The following is a 19,294-nucleotide window of genomic DNA, read 5'->3' as shown; positions in this document are numbered from 1 at the left end:
GACTCTCTTTCTCTTGCTACCAAGGTTGCATTCTGTCTATGGTCCAAACTTTTTCTTCTGTAATGACAGATTTGGCAGCTGTAAGCAAGGGATAAGCTCAAGAGCATCCCACCCAGGAGAGCTCCGCACCTGAAGACTGGGATGCTACCTAAAAATACAGTCTTGAGCGCTCTCAGATTGAGTAGCTGATGAAGTCTTTCTCCTGAATGTTACTACCCATGAGAGCAAAAGAGCATCAAGAGCTACTGCTCTTGAGTCATCATGAATAAAGCATGATTTCTGGGTGGGTCTCTTGGGGAAACTTGTAATGTCCTTAACCTCCTGGGATTCCAGCTGGATTTAGGTTTGGCATTGGGTGCTGCTCTGCTCAGATAGGCTGTTCTGCCTTCACTTGGGTGCAGGAATAGAAATGCCTGGAGAGACTTGAAGTACCTGAGGAGTTTGGGCACATGAGGGAAGGCAGCAAATGTTTTGAACATCACCTGTATATTCCACTTACCTCTTGCATTTGGATAGCTACATCTGTCATCTGTTATTGAAGCTCTCACTCCAGCTCTGAATGCCTGCTTAGACTGGCTGGAAATTTATCTTCTTAGACTTGGAGGGTTGTGGCAGGTGCCTCTCAGCACAACCCTGCAATGACAGGGAATAGGAGCCAAAAGGCTTCTGACTCCCTGCTGTTGGTCTGGGTATACAGGAGAAGTTCATAGAGAAAATGCCATGCAGAACGGTGTCCACAGACGTGCTGCTTTGAACCTTTGGTCCAGTGGACCTAGAACTGTGTGCATGGGAAATGGTATTCCGACTGCTAAAATTACAATGCCTGGTGGGCAAGTCTTTAAATATCAGGCCTTGACCCATTTAGTCAGTCCCTTTCTGTAAATGGCAGCCAAGTAAATCTCAGCTGCACTCACTGGAGTTTATTTGAAGTTTAATCCACTCTGAATAAAGCATTTTGTTTAATCTAGGAAAGATGAATTTTCAGCCACTAAATCATCCTTTTACATATATTCACATATGGTATTTGATCAGACAAAAAGAGATGAGCAATTAAACGTTGTATAGCTGCAGTAAGTCAGAGCATTTATGTGCACAGATGCTGTGCACCACTTAAAAGGCTGTTTGAAAACTGCACAGGATTCCAGTCAGTGGGAATTTGGGGAGTTAGTATCACAGCAAAATGTTATTCTTATTGAGTTTGCTGTAGCATGCATATCAAGTTAACGTGTGTATCATTTGAAGTTTGTTAACTGAAGACAAGCACAAACACAGGCTGGGCAGAGAATGGTTTAGAAGCAGCACTGAGGAGAAGGACCTGGGGATGTTGGTTGATGAGAAGCTGGACACGAGCTGGTGATGTGAGCTTGCAGCCCAGAAAGCTAACCATGTCCTGGGCTGCATCAAAAGCACCATGGCCAGCAGGGTGAGGGAGGGGATTGTCCCCCTCTGCTCTGCTCTTGTGAGACCCCACCTGGAGTCCTGCACCCAGTTCTGGGGCTCCCAGAACAAGAAGGACATGAAGCGAGTTCAGAGAGGCTGAGGGAGCTGGGGAGCCTGGAGAAGGGAAGGCTCCAGTGAGACCTTATATCAGCCTCCCAGTACCTAAACGGAGCCTGCAGGAAAGCTGGGGAGGGACTCTTTGTCATGGAGTGAAGTGATAGGACAAGAAGTAATGGCTTTAAACTAAAAGAGAGGAGATTTAGATAGATGTTAGGAGGAAATTCTTCACTCAGAAGGTGGTGAGGCACTGGCACAGGTTGCCCAGAGAAGCTGTGATGCCCCATCCCTGGATGTTCTCAAGGCCAGGCTGGATGGGGCTTTGAGCAACCTAGTCTGGTGGGAGGTGTCCCTGTCCATGGCAGGGGGTTGGAGCTAGATGGTCTTTAAGGTCCCTCCCAACCCAACCCATTCTGTGATTCTAAAACCCTTGAGGAATTCAGCAAAAGCATATAAGTGGTTTGTGACACTACATTCCCTAGCTGGTTTTAGTTGTCTTTGGCTTAGAACTGACCATGCAATGATAGCATCTTTTCCTCTGCTTTTCCCCCATAACTAACTGTAGTTTTTGTCCAGTCACCTAGGCCTTAGTATTCGAGGCTGTTCGTTGAACCAAATGTTGTATGCCTGATAACCAGGCAGCTGGCAATGATTGCAAACTTCGATAGTAGGGACTGAATGTTCACCTTGGCATGTAGAGTGTTATGGGTGCTCACAAGGTTGATACAAATACTAAATTCAAATCCTTCGTGTAGGTCCACAGAGTGTTTTCCAAAGGAGTGGCATCTCAGGAAGGGACTATTCATCGAGGAGATCTTGTTCTGTCCATCAACGGCAAGTCTCTTGCGAGCTCGGTCCATGGGGATGTCCTGAATGCTCTCCATCAGGCGAGACTACACAAATATGCGGTCATTGTCATCCAGAAGGAAAAAGACAAAGCAAACAATTCCTCCAGACTTGAGATATCAGCTACTGGCAGAAAATGTGTGGGGTCTGGAAAGAATGTTTCCATGGAAATAGGAACAGGTATGATCTTTGTCCAAGAATACTTGGAAGGATTCCCTTGCAGAGCAGACTGAAGGGGAAAATGTCCATGTGTTTTAGATTAAAAGCATCTGTGCCTTATGTGGTTAAAGGGAGCAAATTAAATTACCTTTAATTTTTATTTGTTCTCTTTGGAGCCCAAATGCAGGTGTTTTTGTTTTTTTTTTTTTTCATTGCTGTAGTATTTTTGTTTTAAATATCATAACTAGGCAGAAAGTTAGAAAGACACCTAGGGCCTAATCCAATTTCTACTAAAGTTAGTGATGCCATATATTTTTCCAATCTGTGATAAATTCCTTTAAAATAATAGCAGTAGTTTGTGCAAGAAAACAAACAGCCAAAAATAAAAAAATAAACCTTTTGGGGTTTGTTATCCATAGAGACTGTCCTTCTTCTTTGTAAAAGAAGATTTCATACTATTTCTACTACAGACAGATGGAAAAATGACTTTGGTATTACAGTAAATTGAGCTAAGTCAAATTCAAGGCAGTCATCCCATAGAAAACTAGGAATAAATGGGTTAAGTGGCTATCAGTGAAAATATAAGTTCCTGTTTGGGAACAGGGCAACACTTCAATGCGCTTGAGAGATCCATTTGTAACACCCTAAATTTTTGCAGAATTAAGGCACAAAACCCTTTAGTACCTGCCTGAGCATATACTGCTGCATCAGGAGCATGGGGTTGACCTGTGATGGTGCTTTCCATCCCGAAGCAATGCTGTGTCCCTGGGATGGAGCGGGCAGTGGTTACAGCTGATTTTCAGAGACTTGGTGGCCTTTCTGGGCAGTACCAGGCACTTAGCTCAGGGCACCCTGAAAACCGAAAAGGAGCTGCTGCTCCTGTATTTTAAACTCATCAGCCATGGTCTTTACAGTTTTCTTTTTTGTGTATTTTTTTGTGTATTTTTTTTTCCTTCCATCGCTGTTTTTATTATCTTATGGTTTCACGGGATTTTATAGGAAAGTTATAGGAAAGTTTTATAATACAGCTAAAAGAAAGAGGAAGGCACTCTGTAAATGGATCAGCCTTTCAGTAATTGCTCCCGTGGATGTAATATAAGCAATTATTTCAGAATCCCTTTCTACCCTAAACATGCTACATCCTGCACATTGGCAATGCAGACTGTTGGCTGCAGACACTAGGGGGCAACATTATCTCACGAATAACGTAGCATTGGGTTATTAAGGACGCGTTTCCATGCTGTGGAACAAAGCATATCTTCATGTTTTAGATGACATTTGAGGTAATGATAACACTAATTTGTGATATTGCAGATTGCAGAATTTTTACATTCACGTGAGGCAAAGAGGGTCCTGTTTCCCAAAACTATAGACTTATTTATTTGCTCCTAAGCAAAATCGTAATTTATGTCAGCTACAGTATTGCTGCATTCTAAAAACATCTGATAATTAGGAGTCATCATAAACATATTGGCAATTATAATTACATCCAGACATATGAGACCAGAAACAATTATTCACACTAATGAGCGGTTACAAACCCTCCCTTAAGAGGATGGAACAAATTTGTTTAATGTAATGTCTCATTTATTACTGTTATTTAAAAAGACGTGATTCATTGGATAATGAAGTAGAAACAAATAAAAAAATCAAATGTTCTCAACACTATTTTAATAATTTTTTCAATTCTTTTGTTGATGTTTAGAGTCTTTACTAAGTTAAACTTTAACTTTGCACACAAAAATGCATTGACAGGTTTTTGTTGAATATGCAAAGTGAAAATGTCTGAGTGCATAAATACATTTTGAACCATCAGCCCTTCACAGCTGTGATAATATGCATTCACCTCCGAGAAACTGGGTGACAACACATTCTAATTTGTATATAAACTGAACTCTGAATTGCTTTGTCACTGCAGCAGAAACAAACCCGACCAAACACAACTTGCAATTTACTGTTAGCTCCATAACAAGATGCTGTGTGTATTCTGTCACAGATCCAAACCTGGACATGAATGATGTCATCTGTGTCGAATTACTGAAAACCTCTGCTGGCTTGGGATTCAGTCTTGATGGTGGAAAAGCTTCCATTGCTGGAGACAGGCCCTTGCTTGTAAAAAGAATATTTAAAGGTACGGCAAACATGGAAATACAGTGGATATTATCCCAGTGTTCCTTGTGTGTATTGTATAGACGTTTTAATTCTTGAATTCAGTTTTTTGAAACGAGAGTGTTTTTTTGTGTCCTCCACGTATTAACACTTACTAATCAAAGTGGTCATTAGAAAAAACCACTCCTGGGAATGGGTAGGGATTGCATCTGCTAGTAAATGTTTGTTCAACAGTCTGATTTACTAAATATGATACATTTCCTTCCTAGGCTTGTCTGCTATTATAGACATTAAATTATAGCAGCAATACAGTATGTAGCGATTTGAGAAATTCAAGTCTTATCTGATTCTCTTTTCTGAGAGAAACACAAACGAGATAATCAGTGTGGTTTCAAAACACCATCCTGCATTATACCCATTTATTAACTTTACTTTTCTTTTCTTTGTTAATTTTCTTAGATACCAGTATTAGCCACTCTTGAATGCTTTGTTTGTCGGCAGGTGGCTAAACTTAGATAAACTCTGTATAGAAAGGAAACCAGTGCCAGAACTATGCTGTGATTTTTATCTGGCTTAGTCTGGTATTCAGTTTAGTGAAAAACGTAGCACTTTTTAAAAGAAGCTGAAACTCTCAATGAAGCTGTGGGTGATCAGCATTTTTATGGGATTACTTTCCAGAGATATAGTCCTTCTTTAAGAAAAAAAAAAAAAGTTAAAAAAGAAGTGGTGTTTCCTGAATTGCTTATCGGTTTCCCTGCATGTGTTTTTCTCCTGTTTCAAAATGATTCTTAGAGTGAATGGCATGTTTAATTTTTGAGGTCGTTAATTTATATCCTTAGATACCGTCTCCTCTCCCTGTGATGGCTGATATTGCAAGTTAATTTATCATTACAGAAGACTTTTATCAGCAGTGAAGGGTGTGCCTCACTGTAGAGGCTATTCCTGTGTCTGGTGTGTTTGTCCAGAGTTTGCTACCCATGTTTGATTTGTCTGTCCCTGTTACCTAAATTTTATAATCTGCTGCATTACCTGCTTATTAACATGTTAAAATTCTGTTAGAGAAAATGCATCCATGCTGCATACCACCTGTATGTTTCCTTTGTCGATTGCATTTTCTTAAAGTTATAGAGTAAACGGACAGCATCTTTCACACATCTGTGCTGCTTCCTTCATAAACAGAGTTTTATTCTGAGAAAAAGGGTTTCTCTTGGTTAAAATAACATTTTCTCTGAGAGGAAGCATGGGGGTAGATTGCTAGAGCTGAGCTGAATACAAGGGACTTGTATTGAAATTATCATTGCTAGAAGAATGGTTTATTTGCTATTTATCACAGTGGAAAGGAATTTTTTTTTCTTCTCACTCACTTTTTCCTCCTTTTGCTCCTAGGTGGTGCTGCAGAGCAAGCTGGAAACATAGAATCTGGAGATGAAATTCTTGCTGTTAGTGGAAAATCATTACTTGGCCTCATGCATTACGATGCCTGGAACATTATTAAATCTGTGCCAGAGGGCCCTGTTCAGTTACTAATCAGAAAACCCAGGACGTCAGTATGATGGGAGCACTACATCTATTCACACTTTCTAAGACAAAACATTAAAAACTGGCTAGAAGCTGTCCTTGTTTCTAATGCCACACAGAAGTGTCTTAATGCTTTACAGAGAGGTGCTAAAAGCCTTGGAGAACCACTGAGCAAATGAGTGTGATGAATGTCATAAAATCTCGCCTAGTTACTGAGGATGAAGGAAACCAAATGCTAGAGACATTTTTGTATTATGTGGCAGTTTTAATGGAACTTCAAGACCTTTACTGGGTTTGGTTTAAAGTATTTTGACTGAGATAAATAACACTGTGCCTGTCCCTGATATTTTTAGTACCTGCAGGGCATCAGGAGTACAACTTGTCAGTTGCCATCCTGTTGACAAGGGTGGGTATTTAGACTGTACTGTATCGCTTAGCTATAACTTGACTTCAGGACTCTTACTTCGGGTCTGGTCCTTATTTGTTATAATAAGAGAATGTCTGGAACAATCTCACTCTATTCTTCTAAGTGCAGTTTTGCTAAAAATGCATGACAAAAGAGAAGTATAATTTTGCACAACTTTTATGCCTAAAACATGAGCATTTTATTGCAAAGGTGAAAAATCCTCTTAAAACTGATGAACTAACTCAGCGTCCACCACAACTGAATCTGCTCTTAGTGGCAACTGGTATCTGAAAGCACTTGGCAATAATACAGTTGAAATCTGTGAGCAAGAAAATCAAGTCCAAATATTAGGTGATCGTTCACCAAGGTGTAGACTGAGTTGTTAGATGTGGGGAGCGATAAAACTTGGGGTCTGAATTTTCAAATTTAGGCTTCTAACATTAGACACTTTTAAATATATATTTATATTTAAATGTATCTGTGTGTATATTTATATATACATATATATTTAAAAGAGGAGCAATTTCAAGTGCTGAGCACTTGCAGATCCCACAGACTTCAGTGATCGCTAAGTACGTCTGAAAGCCGGGCTGCTTTTATTCAGCTGCAAGAGGTTGATGGTTGCCCGACTTGAAATACTCAAGCTGGAAAGTGGTGGTCTAAGGATGTGGTTTTTAACAGATAAAATCTGAATTGGCCATATTTGTGGTGGCTTTTAATTTTTTTTAATTTTTTTTTCCTTTCCTGTCCAGTATTTATTTTGGCTTGTGTGGGAGTATGTGTGTGCAAGGTGTAAGTCTGCCCGGCTGTGTATGGGCTGATGCTGAGGGTTTTGGATGGTGAAACTGAAAACTATTTGCGTAGGTGGGAGAAGCCATGGTGTAGATAGAACAAAACTAAGAGTTGCAGTGCTGCAGGCATTTAGTTCGGATTTTCTCACCTCTACTCCTGGTAGAGGTATCAGCAGCGAGCCATGCTGCCCAGTGTTATTTATAGTCTGCTCTATACGGAGGAGAATGTATGGGTGCGAACGATTAGAGACTGCTATTTCTCTTCCTACATCTGGGATGGCTAAACAACATAAAAGAGATACAGGAGGAAATGGGCCAGCATCCTTATCAGCTGAGAACAAGTTGTTTGTTCCAGAGTGCTCAGGTTGTTTGTCACATTAGGCTGGAGACCCACTCACAGCCAGCATGCCCAGGGTGAAGAGCTCTCAGCCTGGAGCTGGTCCAAATCTGAAGTTTATAGTAAGGCAAGACACCGCGTAGCTGTTACAAAAAGTTCTGGGCTTGTCACTTGGCCCTATCCCAAGATCATGCTATCGTTCATTTTGCTTATCTTTATTCAACAGTGCTTAGAGCAATTGCTTCCGGGATGGTGGGCTCTCGGTTTGGTTCATTCTGGTGACAGCTTCATTAGTCTGCAGCTCGTGATACGCAGAAAAAAAAATGGGTTCTGTGAGGCAACCAGAGACCAAGTGAGCAGAAAAGCTGTGCAATGTTTGCCTACAAATAAATAGAGTTAATTCTTTTTCAGTGACATGCACTCGCACGAGAATCCAGGGAGAGATGCAACTTTTTGGTTACAAAAAAGGCAATACTGTACATAGTCCTACAGCTGCTTTGCCTGCAGGATATGTGATTAAGCTAATTCAGGTTCAGTGCTGTGAAACGGCTGTGGAATTGGGTCCCCTGTGACCCCAAAACTCAGCCCCTGCATCGGGACCATTTCTCACCTTTGGTCACCTCAGTGGTGGGTAGGTTTCAGGAAGGTGCAGCACGTTGGGTCAGAGGACCTTATGGGGATAAAAAAGTTAGCTTTGCTTGTTTGCTGAAAAACAGCAGACATTTGGCAATGAAATGGCTAGGCCTTGTTCAGGAGTGACCAAAATCTGATTGTAATAGCATGTATAATAGATACATAAAGTGCATGTGGAATTTAATGCAGTGTAGTAAATGCATACCTGTATATGTATAATACGTACAAGTGCAGTACTGAATTTTTGCTACTTTAATGTGGTAAATCACAAATATGTTTTAGGAAATGGCAGTTTTTGTTTTTTGTTTTTTGTACACAGTTGAAAATTTTTGAGGTTCCAATGCCGGGAGGACATATAGCTCCCTCTTTAACCGGTGTGAGCTCAAAGATCAAGTCCTTATTTTGTAAATCAAACTTAATTTGAGGTGTCTTAAAATGATAGGTGGTGAGTATTTTCAGACACTTATTTGCAGATACTGTTCATTGTGAGTGATATAGAAGGCTTTTATTTTTCAGTACTTGAATACTGTTCAGTATTTTATTTTACATGCACGTAGATATGTGTTGGATAAGTAACAGCAAAGAGATCCAGAGAGTTCTGTGTGTTTCAGTAGTGGCGATAATGTAAAAGATAGGTTTAATGTTTTAAGTCTGATACTTAATATGGGTAGAATGATATGCTTCTCTACTACCTTTACAGCAAGAAAAAGAATAGTATTTAACCCTGATTGTTCCTGTTCTGGAAAATACTATTTTATTTTATTTTTGGTGAAGGAACAGGAAACATCTTTACCGATGCTACCAGTGCTGATCTGATTACAGTAGCAATTCCTGATGTCTCTATTGGGGTGACAGTTCCAAAAAAGCCTGAGGACGTACGTATTGGGGGTCCACTTTATTACAAAAAGGATAGATAGAGCAAACAGATGTAGTGAACCTTCTGTTATACACCTAGCAAAGTAGCTGTTACTTTTCTGAGAGCCTGGTTACATCAAAATGACAAAGGAAGTTGCATTAGTTCATCAGTATTCAGTAAGTTCACGAGCATTTTGGCCTTGCTGTTTGCCAGTCCCCATGGTAATTCTTTGCCACGCAGAAGGGTTGGCAGGAGGAGAGCAGTGACTCTCCAAAGACTCATAGCTGCAACTTGAAAGACTAAAAATCAGGATGAAAATATGCACTTGGTCCAAAACTCGTCATCAGGGACCTGAAGGCATGCCAGACAAGGTGAATTTGTTCCTAGATAGAGCAGGTCTGGCTTTGCTGCTTCCGAGGCTTGGGGCACATCCTGGGTATGAGCGTAGGCTCCGGTGTGATTCCACAATTGAATATTCTGCAGCCTTTTGTGCCTGGAAGCTCTTCCCAGCTTCTTTGGGGACTGCACCTGTGTTCAGAAAAAAACAAAACAAAACTGTGAGGTTAGGCCTAAATTAGCGAGGGAGCAATATCTGATCATTTTCTTGCTAAAAAATAAAAAATAATGAGGGCAGATAAGTATTAAGAAACCGTTGATTGACTCGTTTTCTAATAATGCTCACTTAAAATTAACCCTAGTTAATATTCTGCAGTGGTTCTTTTCAAAATCTGAAGGGACCATTCCCAGGTGGGAATGTTTACCTGTTTCTATGTTTAGGGTATGTAAATGTACATGTGCAAATATTTGATGAGTAGACTAGATTTTGTGAGAAATGGGGATCCCACTATAGGTAGGTTTTGTGTATTAGCCTGATACACTTCTTGTATGATATTGTATATTTACACTTTTATTTATATAAATAAAACTTCTTCTAATGAAAACTGTTTAAAATGCCTTGTATATTATAAACAGTGAGTGCAATAACATGAAATAGATTGTACATTTTTCCAATTTGCTGTCTCTGTTATGTAAATCTGTATCGCCATAAACTGTTTTGTTTGGGTTTTTTAGTGATTTTGAAAATAAATGGTATCCTTAGTACTCCTCCAGGTATTTATTTCTGTTACACCAAAGTCTGGCTGGTCCACGGCTGTAGGTGACATCGAAGAGATGAGGCTGTCCTGGAGAGCACAAAGACCCAAGCATTAGTGCTGTCAAGATGGGCATTTAAGCTAGAAGTAAAATACTGCCCTGTAAGAACTGTTGTTCAGTGTAAAAAGAGTTAAGGCACTTACGAAGTGTTAAAAGGTGTTTTCTAGGACCTGCTATGGTATTTTGGAAAGATGTGCTTTGTTTTTTTTTTTTTTTCCTGCCCCTTAGTAAGGAAAATGCAGATGGCAAAGGTGTAATGCAGTTTTCCTTAGGAGCAAGCCTCTCAACCTCCTGCCAAGCAACTGGGCTATAGGGGGATGGCCTGTATGTACAAGGGAAAATGTATATACAGCTAGTCCTGGCCTGGTATTTGCTGTTGTCTCCAACCTTCCCTGAGGATGAGCTCCCCTCCAAAACCCCAGTACGCTGGTGGTGTGCACTGGGCTGGATGTAACCTCTGTGTGCATTGCATGGAGCTGCAGCAGCGCTCATGGCAGGAGGTAAGGCCATAACCCCCGAACCGGGAACATTGGCATCCACCTTTCTACAGACACAGCCATCTTTGCTGCCACTGCAGTGTGGCTCCAAGCAAGCCTACCTCCCAGAAGGATGAGTTGGCCTGGAAAGCACTGTCCAGATGTCCTCCTCAGGAGCTACTTCGACATGGGGAATGCCAGTGGCGCCCCAAACCAGCGCTGCCTGTAGGTGCCCGGACATGTCAGCTAGTTGCTGCGAGGTAGGCTGAGCCGGGGGAAGGAAATGGTGGGTTAGGCTTTTATATCCTCCTCACAGGCCTTCCTGAGTCGCTGTGCATTGCTCCGTGTTTTGAGCGCTGGGTTGGGCGCTCGCAGCAGCTGCACGGCTGGAAACTCCCGGCTGGCTCGCCCCCCAGCCCTGCCCTCTTGCTCGCGTGCCTCTGCTCGGTGCTCGCCCACCTCCCTCCTGCCGAGCCTTGGTAGCCTCACACCAGTTCCTCCGGTGCACAGTGCTGCCAGAAAGGGCTGGTGGGCCTTTCTGAGAGGGGAGGAAGGTGATTGCTTCTCCTGCTCCAAAGGCATTGCCCTCGTCTTTAGGCCCATGCCCCACAGGCTGCCGCGTTTACCCGCAGGCTGCCGTGTTTACTTTTGGTTTCTTTTCCGCTTGCTACACCAGAAGGGTGCGAGTGAACAAGAGTCACGTGCAGAGGGAAAAGCCCCAGCTCTTGTGCTGAATCACCCCATGAAAAAAAGGTGGTGCCTTGGCTTCCAAGCTGCCCCGATCTTCTTTCCTAGACAAAGGCAGCCCTCCTGTCTGTCCTTCTCCCATGTCCTCCTAACATAAGGCTGGGTATCCATAGGGTCAAGCCTCAGAGCAGCCTGGCTTTGGTAGGATGAGTCTTGAAAACCCTTAATTAAAATCTTAATTGCCCCAGACAGTGGCTTATTACAGAGAAATACAGCAGAGACTAGACACAATGGACTTAATCCATAAATGGGTTAGCACTTGGGACATCATTTATGCCCTAAGCTATGCACAATGGTAGAAAGTTAGGTTTTGGTTTTATCCACCCCAAGTATGTTTCAGAGACTTTTTTTTCTTTTTTCTGAAAGTTTCTGAAAGCCTTGGGGTGTTGGTCCATGGGGAAATTAGCACAAAAAGGAGGAGGACTTTACAGTTTGGGGCACAACTTTTTTTTGACAACTTTTTTTTGATTCCCATATCACTAACATACAGGGCTGAGATCTAAATGAGATAAGTAGAGGCATTGACTTTTTTGCACTCAAGTTTATCATCCTGCCTGAAAAGTTCTGGTTTATTTACGATTTCTGATGTCTTTGCTCTCCTGGTCTGTTAAAATCTCTCACCCTGACTTAGGGTCCACCTGCCTCTGGTGTGGTCATTTATGGACCTGTCTAGATTTCTGGGATTCTGTCAAAATCTGTGAGGGGGAGCAAAACCACCCCAAGCTCTGCTGCCGGTTGCCAGGTGTCATGTCCTCTCTGCACTACCAGCCCCTCGCCTTGTCCTGGGAGCTTCAGACCTATGGTCCAGATGTTTTGGTGCTTTTTTTTTCTTCCTATACACTCTCAGGTCATATAAGTGCTCTCACATCACCTCCATCACTGTGTCCAGCAGCCCTGCCTCAATGGGTGCATGGGAAACAAGGGATGTGGCGTTATCTGGGGCCACTCCCTGCTGCTTCTGGTAAAGGAGGTTGGGTGGGATCTTCTCACCAAGGAGCACTGCTGAATGCAGAGGGCCATCACCTGCCTTGGCAAAAGGAGCTGTGGCCCATTTCAGACTTCTCCTTTAGAGGGGAAGCCAGCCAAGGCTTGCCCTTTCCGTGCGGTCATCTGTTCCTCAAAGCAGTTGACTCGGCTAAAAGATTTCACAAATTAATCACAATTACGACAATTTCTAAAATGTTTTTTTTTTCCCTTTAAAAAGTGTAAAATCCTTTCCACCAAACAATCAAAAGAACAAACTTCCTGATGTAAATAACCATCTTCTTTCCAAACAAGGGGTTGCCCTTCTGTCCTGCATTGTGCAAAGCTGTGACTGGAACGATGTTTTCCATTAGTCAGGGTATTTTCTGAAGTTAATCAGCAATAAAACCAGAACCTTCTTGCCTGTCGTCTGCTAGTTCCGCGTACGCTAGCCTTACCTCCCTGGGCAGCTGAATCAGGCTGGTATCTCTGCGCTGAGCAAACAAGCTCCATGAAGCCGGAGTTCCTGCAGTTTTTCCCTACCTGGCAAAACGATTTCCTCGACGTGCTGCCTGCCCTGACGCAGTGCTGGGCACAACCTGGCTGCTGCCAGTAAAAGTGACTGCCCTAATTCCTCGTCCTGGCACGAGGGACCTGGAGCAAACGTGGCCTTGTGCATCCGTCACAGCTCAGTCACGTCCCTTTTGGGAGCAGGGAGGGGAAGGCGTAAGAGGAAACCTGCCCGTGAATCCCTGCAGTGCAGTGCTTGGAAAAGGTGGCTGTGGTCCTGGGTCAGAGTCTGTGGCTCAGCGCTGAGGGAGGAGGCATGACGGTGGTACCTTGACTTGGGCAGAGCATGCTAATGCAGGAAAACACCACAGGCACAAAAGTCCCATGATGAATGTGCTGTCCTGGAGCTGTGCCTTGCTCCGAGCCCTCTGGGGTGGCAGCAGCAGCAGCAACTCAGGGTGCCAGCAGTCCCACGGCAGCTCCCAGCCTTATCCAACACCAGTGAGACAAGTGCTTCTTTGCCCAGCTGGGGGATATCTCCTGCAGGGGGGTGCCTGGGTCCCTGGAGCGGTGCAGCATGTGCTCCCTTCATGTGGATTGGGGAGCAATGCCGAAACATCCGTAAGGTGAAGGGACAGGAAGGGTTGTAGGTCACAGGCACTGTCTCATGGAATGCCTGCTGCTGCAAACACCTGCCTCCATGCTTTTGGAGGGCTCGTGGACTGGTGAGATTTGCCTTGCAAAGAGACTGTGCTTGAGAAGGGAGGGCGGCCTTGGCACGGCCAGTTTCTCACCCCGTCACCCAGACAATGTAGTGCAGCACTTGACCAAAGACCCTTGTTTACAGCCCTAACAGCTTTCGGGACTATTGCTCACTGACCATCCCGCCATCAGACAGTCACTTGCTTCACGGAAAACCCTGCCAGACTGAAAGCCAGCACATCACATCCCCAGCCCTTCCTGTCTGGCCTCCAGCATCTCTACGGATGCACGTCATGCCCTCACAATGTCTCGTGACGATGGGAGGAAAATAAGAAAATGAGCCCCTTCCAGGGCACATGCTAAAAATACGTAGCAGCATATGAGTTATTGCTTTCCAAATGACTTAGAAAAAACATCTGGGGGGGGGGGGGGGGGGGGGCTGTTGTCTAATGTCTAGCAATTTGTTTGGGAAATGCCACTTGTGCATCCAGTCTCGGGTGTGGGAGAGTGAGCTGGCGGCTGCTACGGGGCTGCTTTGCGCCCAGCTGAGCACAGTGCGAACGTGACCTGGGGCTGAGCATGTTGGGCTGGCAGCCCTGGCAGGCGGGTTTGGTTTGTTGAATTTTTTTTATTTTTATTTTTTGATATCTGCTTGGGGTGAGTCAGGCTCCTTCAGATGGCCATGCTGTGCCTCTGTTGTGAGATTTTTGTTTTTGTGCCCTGTAGGGAGGAGCAGGTCGCTGCGTGTCGCACCGTGCCGGCGGCATCGCGCTCCAGTATGGACCGTGCAGGCACTGGGTGAGGGTGGCTTGGGGTGCTCTCACAAGGCTGACAAGACTCGGGAGTGTGAGTTGCTCTGCTGGAGGCTAACTGGGATGGGACAGGGACTTGCTCCCCTCTGGTTTATTTATTTATTTATTTTGTCATTCGCCAGAAACCAGAGCCTTTGGCCAGGATACTTTTAGCCCTCCTTGTGCTGGAGATGCATGCCCTAAGAGTGGTGCTTCTCCCCTGCCCGTAAAACTGGGGAGAAGCAGCACGAGAAGCCAGGGCAAAGCCTGCTGACAAGCACAGCATCTCAGTGAATGTCTCAGGCTCTTCTCCCCATAGCCATGTCCTTGGACCCCAGCTCTGTGCTTCCTCTGTGGAGGGAGCTCTGTGCTATCCCTCATGGTAAGTGGTACAATTTTCCTCCCCTTCCAGAATGCCAACATCAAACTTTGTAGAAAGTCAAAATCTGACCTTGGCAAAACCCTGCATGTCTTTCTGCCTGCATCCAAGGAGGGGGAAAAAAAAAAAAAAGAAAAAAAAAAAACTTAGCTAAAATTTCTGCCCTTCATTGATCCCCAGGGATCCTCTTCCTTCCTTAAAGCTGCAGTGCTTCTGACAGAGGTACCCCTGACAGATGCCCCTGCCACCACCAGAATGTTCTGCAGGCAGAAGTCACTAGAAAATACTAGAACACCTTGGCCTTGGTGTGCCATTTTGAAGTTCAGGGAGAAGGTTAGTTCTTGTTCCTCTTACAGCCAAGAATGAAAGCCTGATCTCCCGGTATCAATCTGTTGGCACTCTGCTGTTTTCTCAGTGTGTGCCCTCTGACTTCCAGCTATTTGGAAGGGATTTGTGTAATATAACAACTAATTCAGAGCCCTCAAAAAAACAAAGTTACAACAATGACTCATTTTTCTTGCTAGCATTTCATATTTATTATCTCAACAAGAACTCAAGACATACATGCATAGGACATACAGTGAAATAACCAGCCCGTATCCAGAATGGGCCTTAAGAAAAACAAACTCATATTTTTAATCATACAATAGCAGATGGTTTGGCGAAGTAATAAAAGGATACTTAGGGAAGACAACTATGAGTATTTGCTCATGTACTAGCATTGATCACTTTAATTTAGGTCTTTTTCGTGAGCTCAGTGCGGATGCTAGCACTCTTGACAAGTTTCAGAGAAACATAAAAACTTTTCACAAAAAACAAATAGTCCTTGCAGATCTAGACAGAAAAACACTGCACTGGTACTTAACTTAGATGGCCCCAAGACAATGCATTTATGGGGATACAATACTTTTTTTGGGGGGGGTAACATTTTTGTGTGCTACAGCCTAAATTATTGGCCAGGCTCTATGAGCCCTGCACCTACTTTTCTATCAAATTTCAAAGCAGCATACATTAGACAGAACACTCTTACCCAAATACATTTCAGCTACTACTGTGAATGCTAATGCTGCATGTTTCTGGGGGGCCCAGACAGGCGCAGTGCCCCCGATGAAGTTTGCAGGGCTGCCTGTGCCAAGGGCTTGCAGCTGCACTATTTCCACCATGCTCAGGGCTGCCCCTGGTGAGCAGCTTTGCCTGGACACCGGTGTTTAACAAAAACTCTTTGCATTTACTTTTTAATACTGGGAAAACCGACTTATGTACATGTCAGCAAAACATGCTACTTTGCGACACTAAGGTGAATAACAGCTATGTGCGAAACATTACGTTCTCACTAGAAAAGTGTTGGCTGGCTTAGAGGAGGAAGAAACTGTACCTCTGGCTCAAGCCAACTGCAAAGCTCCCAGTAACACTGATGAAACTGGGTGAAGTCCTCCAAGCAGAAGGCAAAGTCAGCCCCCTTCTGCTCAGCGAAATCACTGTCCGCGAGTAACAGCCACACATGGTTGGTCGTGACAGCGAGCAAAGCTATGTAAGCTATGCAACGACCATTTTGCAAAGGCAGGTTCAGAAGAGCTAGCTGAAAAACACATTATAAATACAAGCAAGACATCGCTACAAGGCAGGAAGAACTGTAATTTGAGCCAGAATTCAGGAGGTGCAGCTATGCACCCTTACACAGTGCAAACGTACATACCAAAGCAGAGGTTAGTAAGAGAAGCGAGAGTATGACTTCATGTTTCTTTTCATGCTGCATCTCCGGAAGGAGATGGTTATTTTGCATACTTCTGAACACTGACTGAAGAGGTAGTAACAAAACGTGACCGGCTACAAGCATTTTCTTGCTAGAAAGAACACTGTTTGGGGTCACGTCTGACAAGAACAGACAAGCAGGGTTAGCACTTGCCTCAAGAGCGAGCTGCATGCTTAGTTCAGCTCCTTCAAAGCCAGCCGAGGGGAACCCCTCAGTGAGATAGGCGTAACACATCACCATTCACCGGGTGTACTACAGCAGCTTCATCGTTCCGGAACTTAGATGAGGATACCATGAAATGAAATGGAAGTGAAGTACAGGGGAAGACCCTCTGCTTGTAAGTATCACTGAACATTTAAAAACCCGAGGATACTTTCCTGTACTGACTGTAACATTCAGTTCTATTGAGATTATTTCTTCAAAGAGACATAGCTGCCTTTTTTGAAAAAATAATGTACATAAGAAAACTCAGATTCAGCTTTAAGATCTACTTTTTTTTTTCTTTTTCTAAGAGCTATATTGTTACTTATAGAAATACAGAGTGGTATCGTATTGTTCTCAAGAAATTCTTTATGATGTTGAAAGAATTCCTTCCCCTAAACTCAAATACCTCAATATCTGTATTTGTATAATATCTATTCATACGTCATATTTAACGATATACTAAAGTATGTTCCCTTCTGCGATGCACGGGGTATTTCTTTTACGATCAGAAAACATTATGTTTTCTTCTAGTTAATATAGATATATATATTTTTGTCATGTTTTGAACACTTTTCCATACTGTTTTTTGAGAGTAAAAAAGTAGCATTCAATTGATAGTTCTGTGAAATACTCCTTTCATGCAAGCAGGGTACACATATTTGCATAAATATATATTATATATATATAAATATAAATATGTACATATATATATAATATAGACTAGAATTACACAATATCATGTTAATTCATAGAATTGTAGTTTTTAGTCTGTGAAACAACTTTTTAACAGCAAATAACCTTTCAATAAAGACAGTGGTTTAATTAACGACTGAGACATCCCCATCACCACACACACCCGCCCCCCCCCGTCCAGCAGAATCCGAGCTTTAGGAAACGAGAACAGTCAGAACCTGAACGCTGCCTTTCACCTCGTGACAGACGGTCCCGCGTTCCAAGATGCTGACTTTTCTTTAATTATTATCATGGTTTTGGATTGTTCCCGAAGGTGAGACGTAGCTGCGGGGACTGAAGGATGCCACGACAGGTTGTGCCCGGCTGCATCCTGCCCCGCGGCCCCCCGGCCCTAGGGGCTCTGCCCAGCGCTAGCTTCCTTCCAGCCTGGCATCCATAGGCCGATGATGCTGTAACACTATCCAAAGAAATCATGTTGCGACAGCCATCCTCCGGTGGCTCCGGGTAGCAAAACGCGATGCAAAGAGCTTTCTCCATCCCCCAGTATAAGCGAAGTCTCTCGTTCCAGATCTGCAAAGCCAAGGTCTTCCCTCTCTTCCTGTGCCCCGCCGAGAGTGGGGGGCTCACGTTTTGGGGCAGAACAGCTTTGCGATGAGGTTCAGGATCCTCTGTCGCAGGTCCGCCTTGTCGCCGATCCTGCGCAGCTCCAGCGCGCACTCCGCCACCGCGTCCCGCTCTGCAAAGCACAGGCACAGCGCTCACACCCGCACCGCTACCGGCCGCAAATCAAAGGGAAAAACAAATAAAAAATCGCTTTTTTTTTTTTTCTTTCTATATTAACCCCCCAAAAAATGTGACACCCGGATTTGTCCCCCCTCCTTTCCCCCGTCATCCTACCCCCCCCGCCCCAGTGCCTTCCCCCTGTACCTGCGGCGGGTGGTGCAGATTTGCGCAGGGTCCTGCAAGGCATCATTGCGGCGAAACGGCACGGTTCGGCACGGCTTGTCACGGCTCGGAATGGCTCGGCGACGGCGGGCAAATGACGGCCGTCGGGGCGGAGCGCGGCTCTAATAGCGGCGGGGCGGAGGGGCTTTCCCCGGGGTGTGACGTTCGGAAAGTACGCGGGGATCCCGCCCATCCCCCAAAAAATGGGAGGGCGGCGACGTGCCCGAGCGCGCCCGGGGCGGCGGGGACAGCGCCGCCGGTGCCGAAATGAGAGGAGATGGGCGGCGTGCTGGGGCAGGACGAGGAGCGGGCGAGGAGAGGGGGAGAGGGGATGGAGGAGTGGGGTGGGCTCGGGGAGGTGGAGGGGTTGGGGTTGCACCTTGTGGGTAAGGGGCAGGTGGAGAGGGATGTGCTTGGGTTAAGCAAGGAGAGGTGGGGTGGGCTTGGTAAGGCGTGGAGGATGCGCTCCTGGAAGGCAAGGAGTGTGCAAGAAGGAGTGAAGGAGCAGGATGTGCTTGTGGTGGGCAGCAGGGTGGGCTTAGTAAGAAGATGAGGAGGGGGATGAGTTGCACCTGGACCAGCAGAAGCAAAGGAGTGGGAGTGCAAGATGACCCGGAGGGTCTTGCTGAGAGCAACTTGCTCTCAGCCAGGAGGTGCTCCCAAAGCAGCACTGCATGGTTTTTTTCAAGGTGGTAGTGAGCTTGCCCTTGAACAAGCCGTGGGGAAGTGAGCTGGCCCACGTCGTGGTGTGGATGGCTGACACCCCACCCCCCACCCCCCCCGGGGCACACTCGTAGGATCACAGAATCACTAAGGTTGGAAAAGAC

At 44.6% G+C, this 19,294-nt stretch overlaps 2 protein-coding genes and 1 long non-coding RNA gene across 11 annotated transcripts in view; 1 reads left to right on the top strand and 2 right to left on the bottom strand.

The window, feature by feature from the left end:
- Positions 1 to 10,267, top strand: part of PDZD2 (PDZ domain containing 2) — a 197,809-nt gene extending 187,542 nt beyond the window's left edge. For 4 of the 7 annotated variants that reach the window (XM_040540867.1, XM_040540865.1, XM_040540864.1 and 1 more), the window contains 3 exons: positions 2,253 to 2,523; positions 4,499 to 4,633; positions 5,998 to 10,267. In XM_040540867.1, coding sequence (XP_040396801.1) covers positions 2,253 to 2,523; positions 4,499 to 4,633; positions 5,998 to 6,164 — 573 coding nt within the window. In that variant the 3' untranslated portion in view covers positions 6,165 to 10,267. The remainder of the gene's footprint in view (positions 1 to 2,252; positions 2,524 to 4,498; positions 4,634 to 5,997) is intronic. The other 3 variants (XM_040540870.1, XM_040540866.1, XM_040540869.1) reach the window with 1 other exon arrangement.
- Positions 9,028 to 11,424, bottom strand: LOC121061672. The gene is made up of 2 exons (XR_005815207.1): positions 10,903 to 11,424; positions 9,028 to 9,680 (listed from the first exon to the last, which is right to left on the bottom strand). It is a non-coding gene; the product is annotated as an uncharacterized LOC121061672 (long non-coding RNA).
- A 3,965-nt stretch (positions 11,425 to 15,389) lies between these two features.
- PMAIP1 (phorbol-12-myristate-13-acetate-induced protein 1) lies at positions 15,390 to 18,566 on the bottom strand. Of its 3 annotated transcripts, none has more exons than XR_005815075.1 (2): positions 18,450 to 18,565; positions 15,390 to 18,294 (listed from the first exon to the last, which is right to left on the bottom strand). XR_005815075.1 is itself a non-coding variant. In XM_040540190.1 (2 exons), the coding sequence occupies exons 1-2, from the start codon at positions 18,493 to 18,495 to the stop codon at positions 18,146 to 18,148; spliced, it is 159 nt and encodes a 52-aa protein (XP_040396124.1). In that variant the 5' UTR covers positions 18,496 to 18,566; the 3' UTR covers positions 15,390 to 18,145. The 3 variants fall into 3 exon arrangements, 2 of the variants coding, with proteins under 2 accessions (XP_040396124.1, XP_040396123.1); XM_040540190.1 differs by having other exon boundaries at positions 15,390 to 18,258; positions 18,450 to 18,566; XM_040540189.1 differs by having other exon boundaries at positions 15,390 to 18,263; positions 18,452 to 18,566.
- Between the last annotated feature and the right edge of the window lie 728 nt (positions 18,567 to 19,294).

The sequence above is a fragment of the Cygnus olor genome, chromosome Z (genome assembly GCF_009769625.2).
Source record: "Cygnus olor isolate bCygOlo1 chromosome Z, bCygOlo1.pri.v2, whole genome shotgun sequence".
In the NCBI taxonomy this organism is placed as follows: domain Eukaryota; kingdom Metazoa; phylum Chordata; class Aves; order Anseriformes; family Anatidae; genus Cygnus; species Cygnus olor.
Note: the sequence above shows the minus strand (reverse complement) of the source record. Positions and strands in the feature narration are given on the sequence as shown.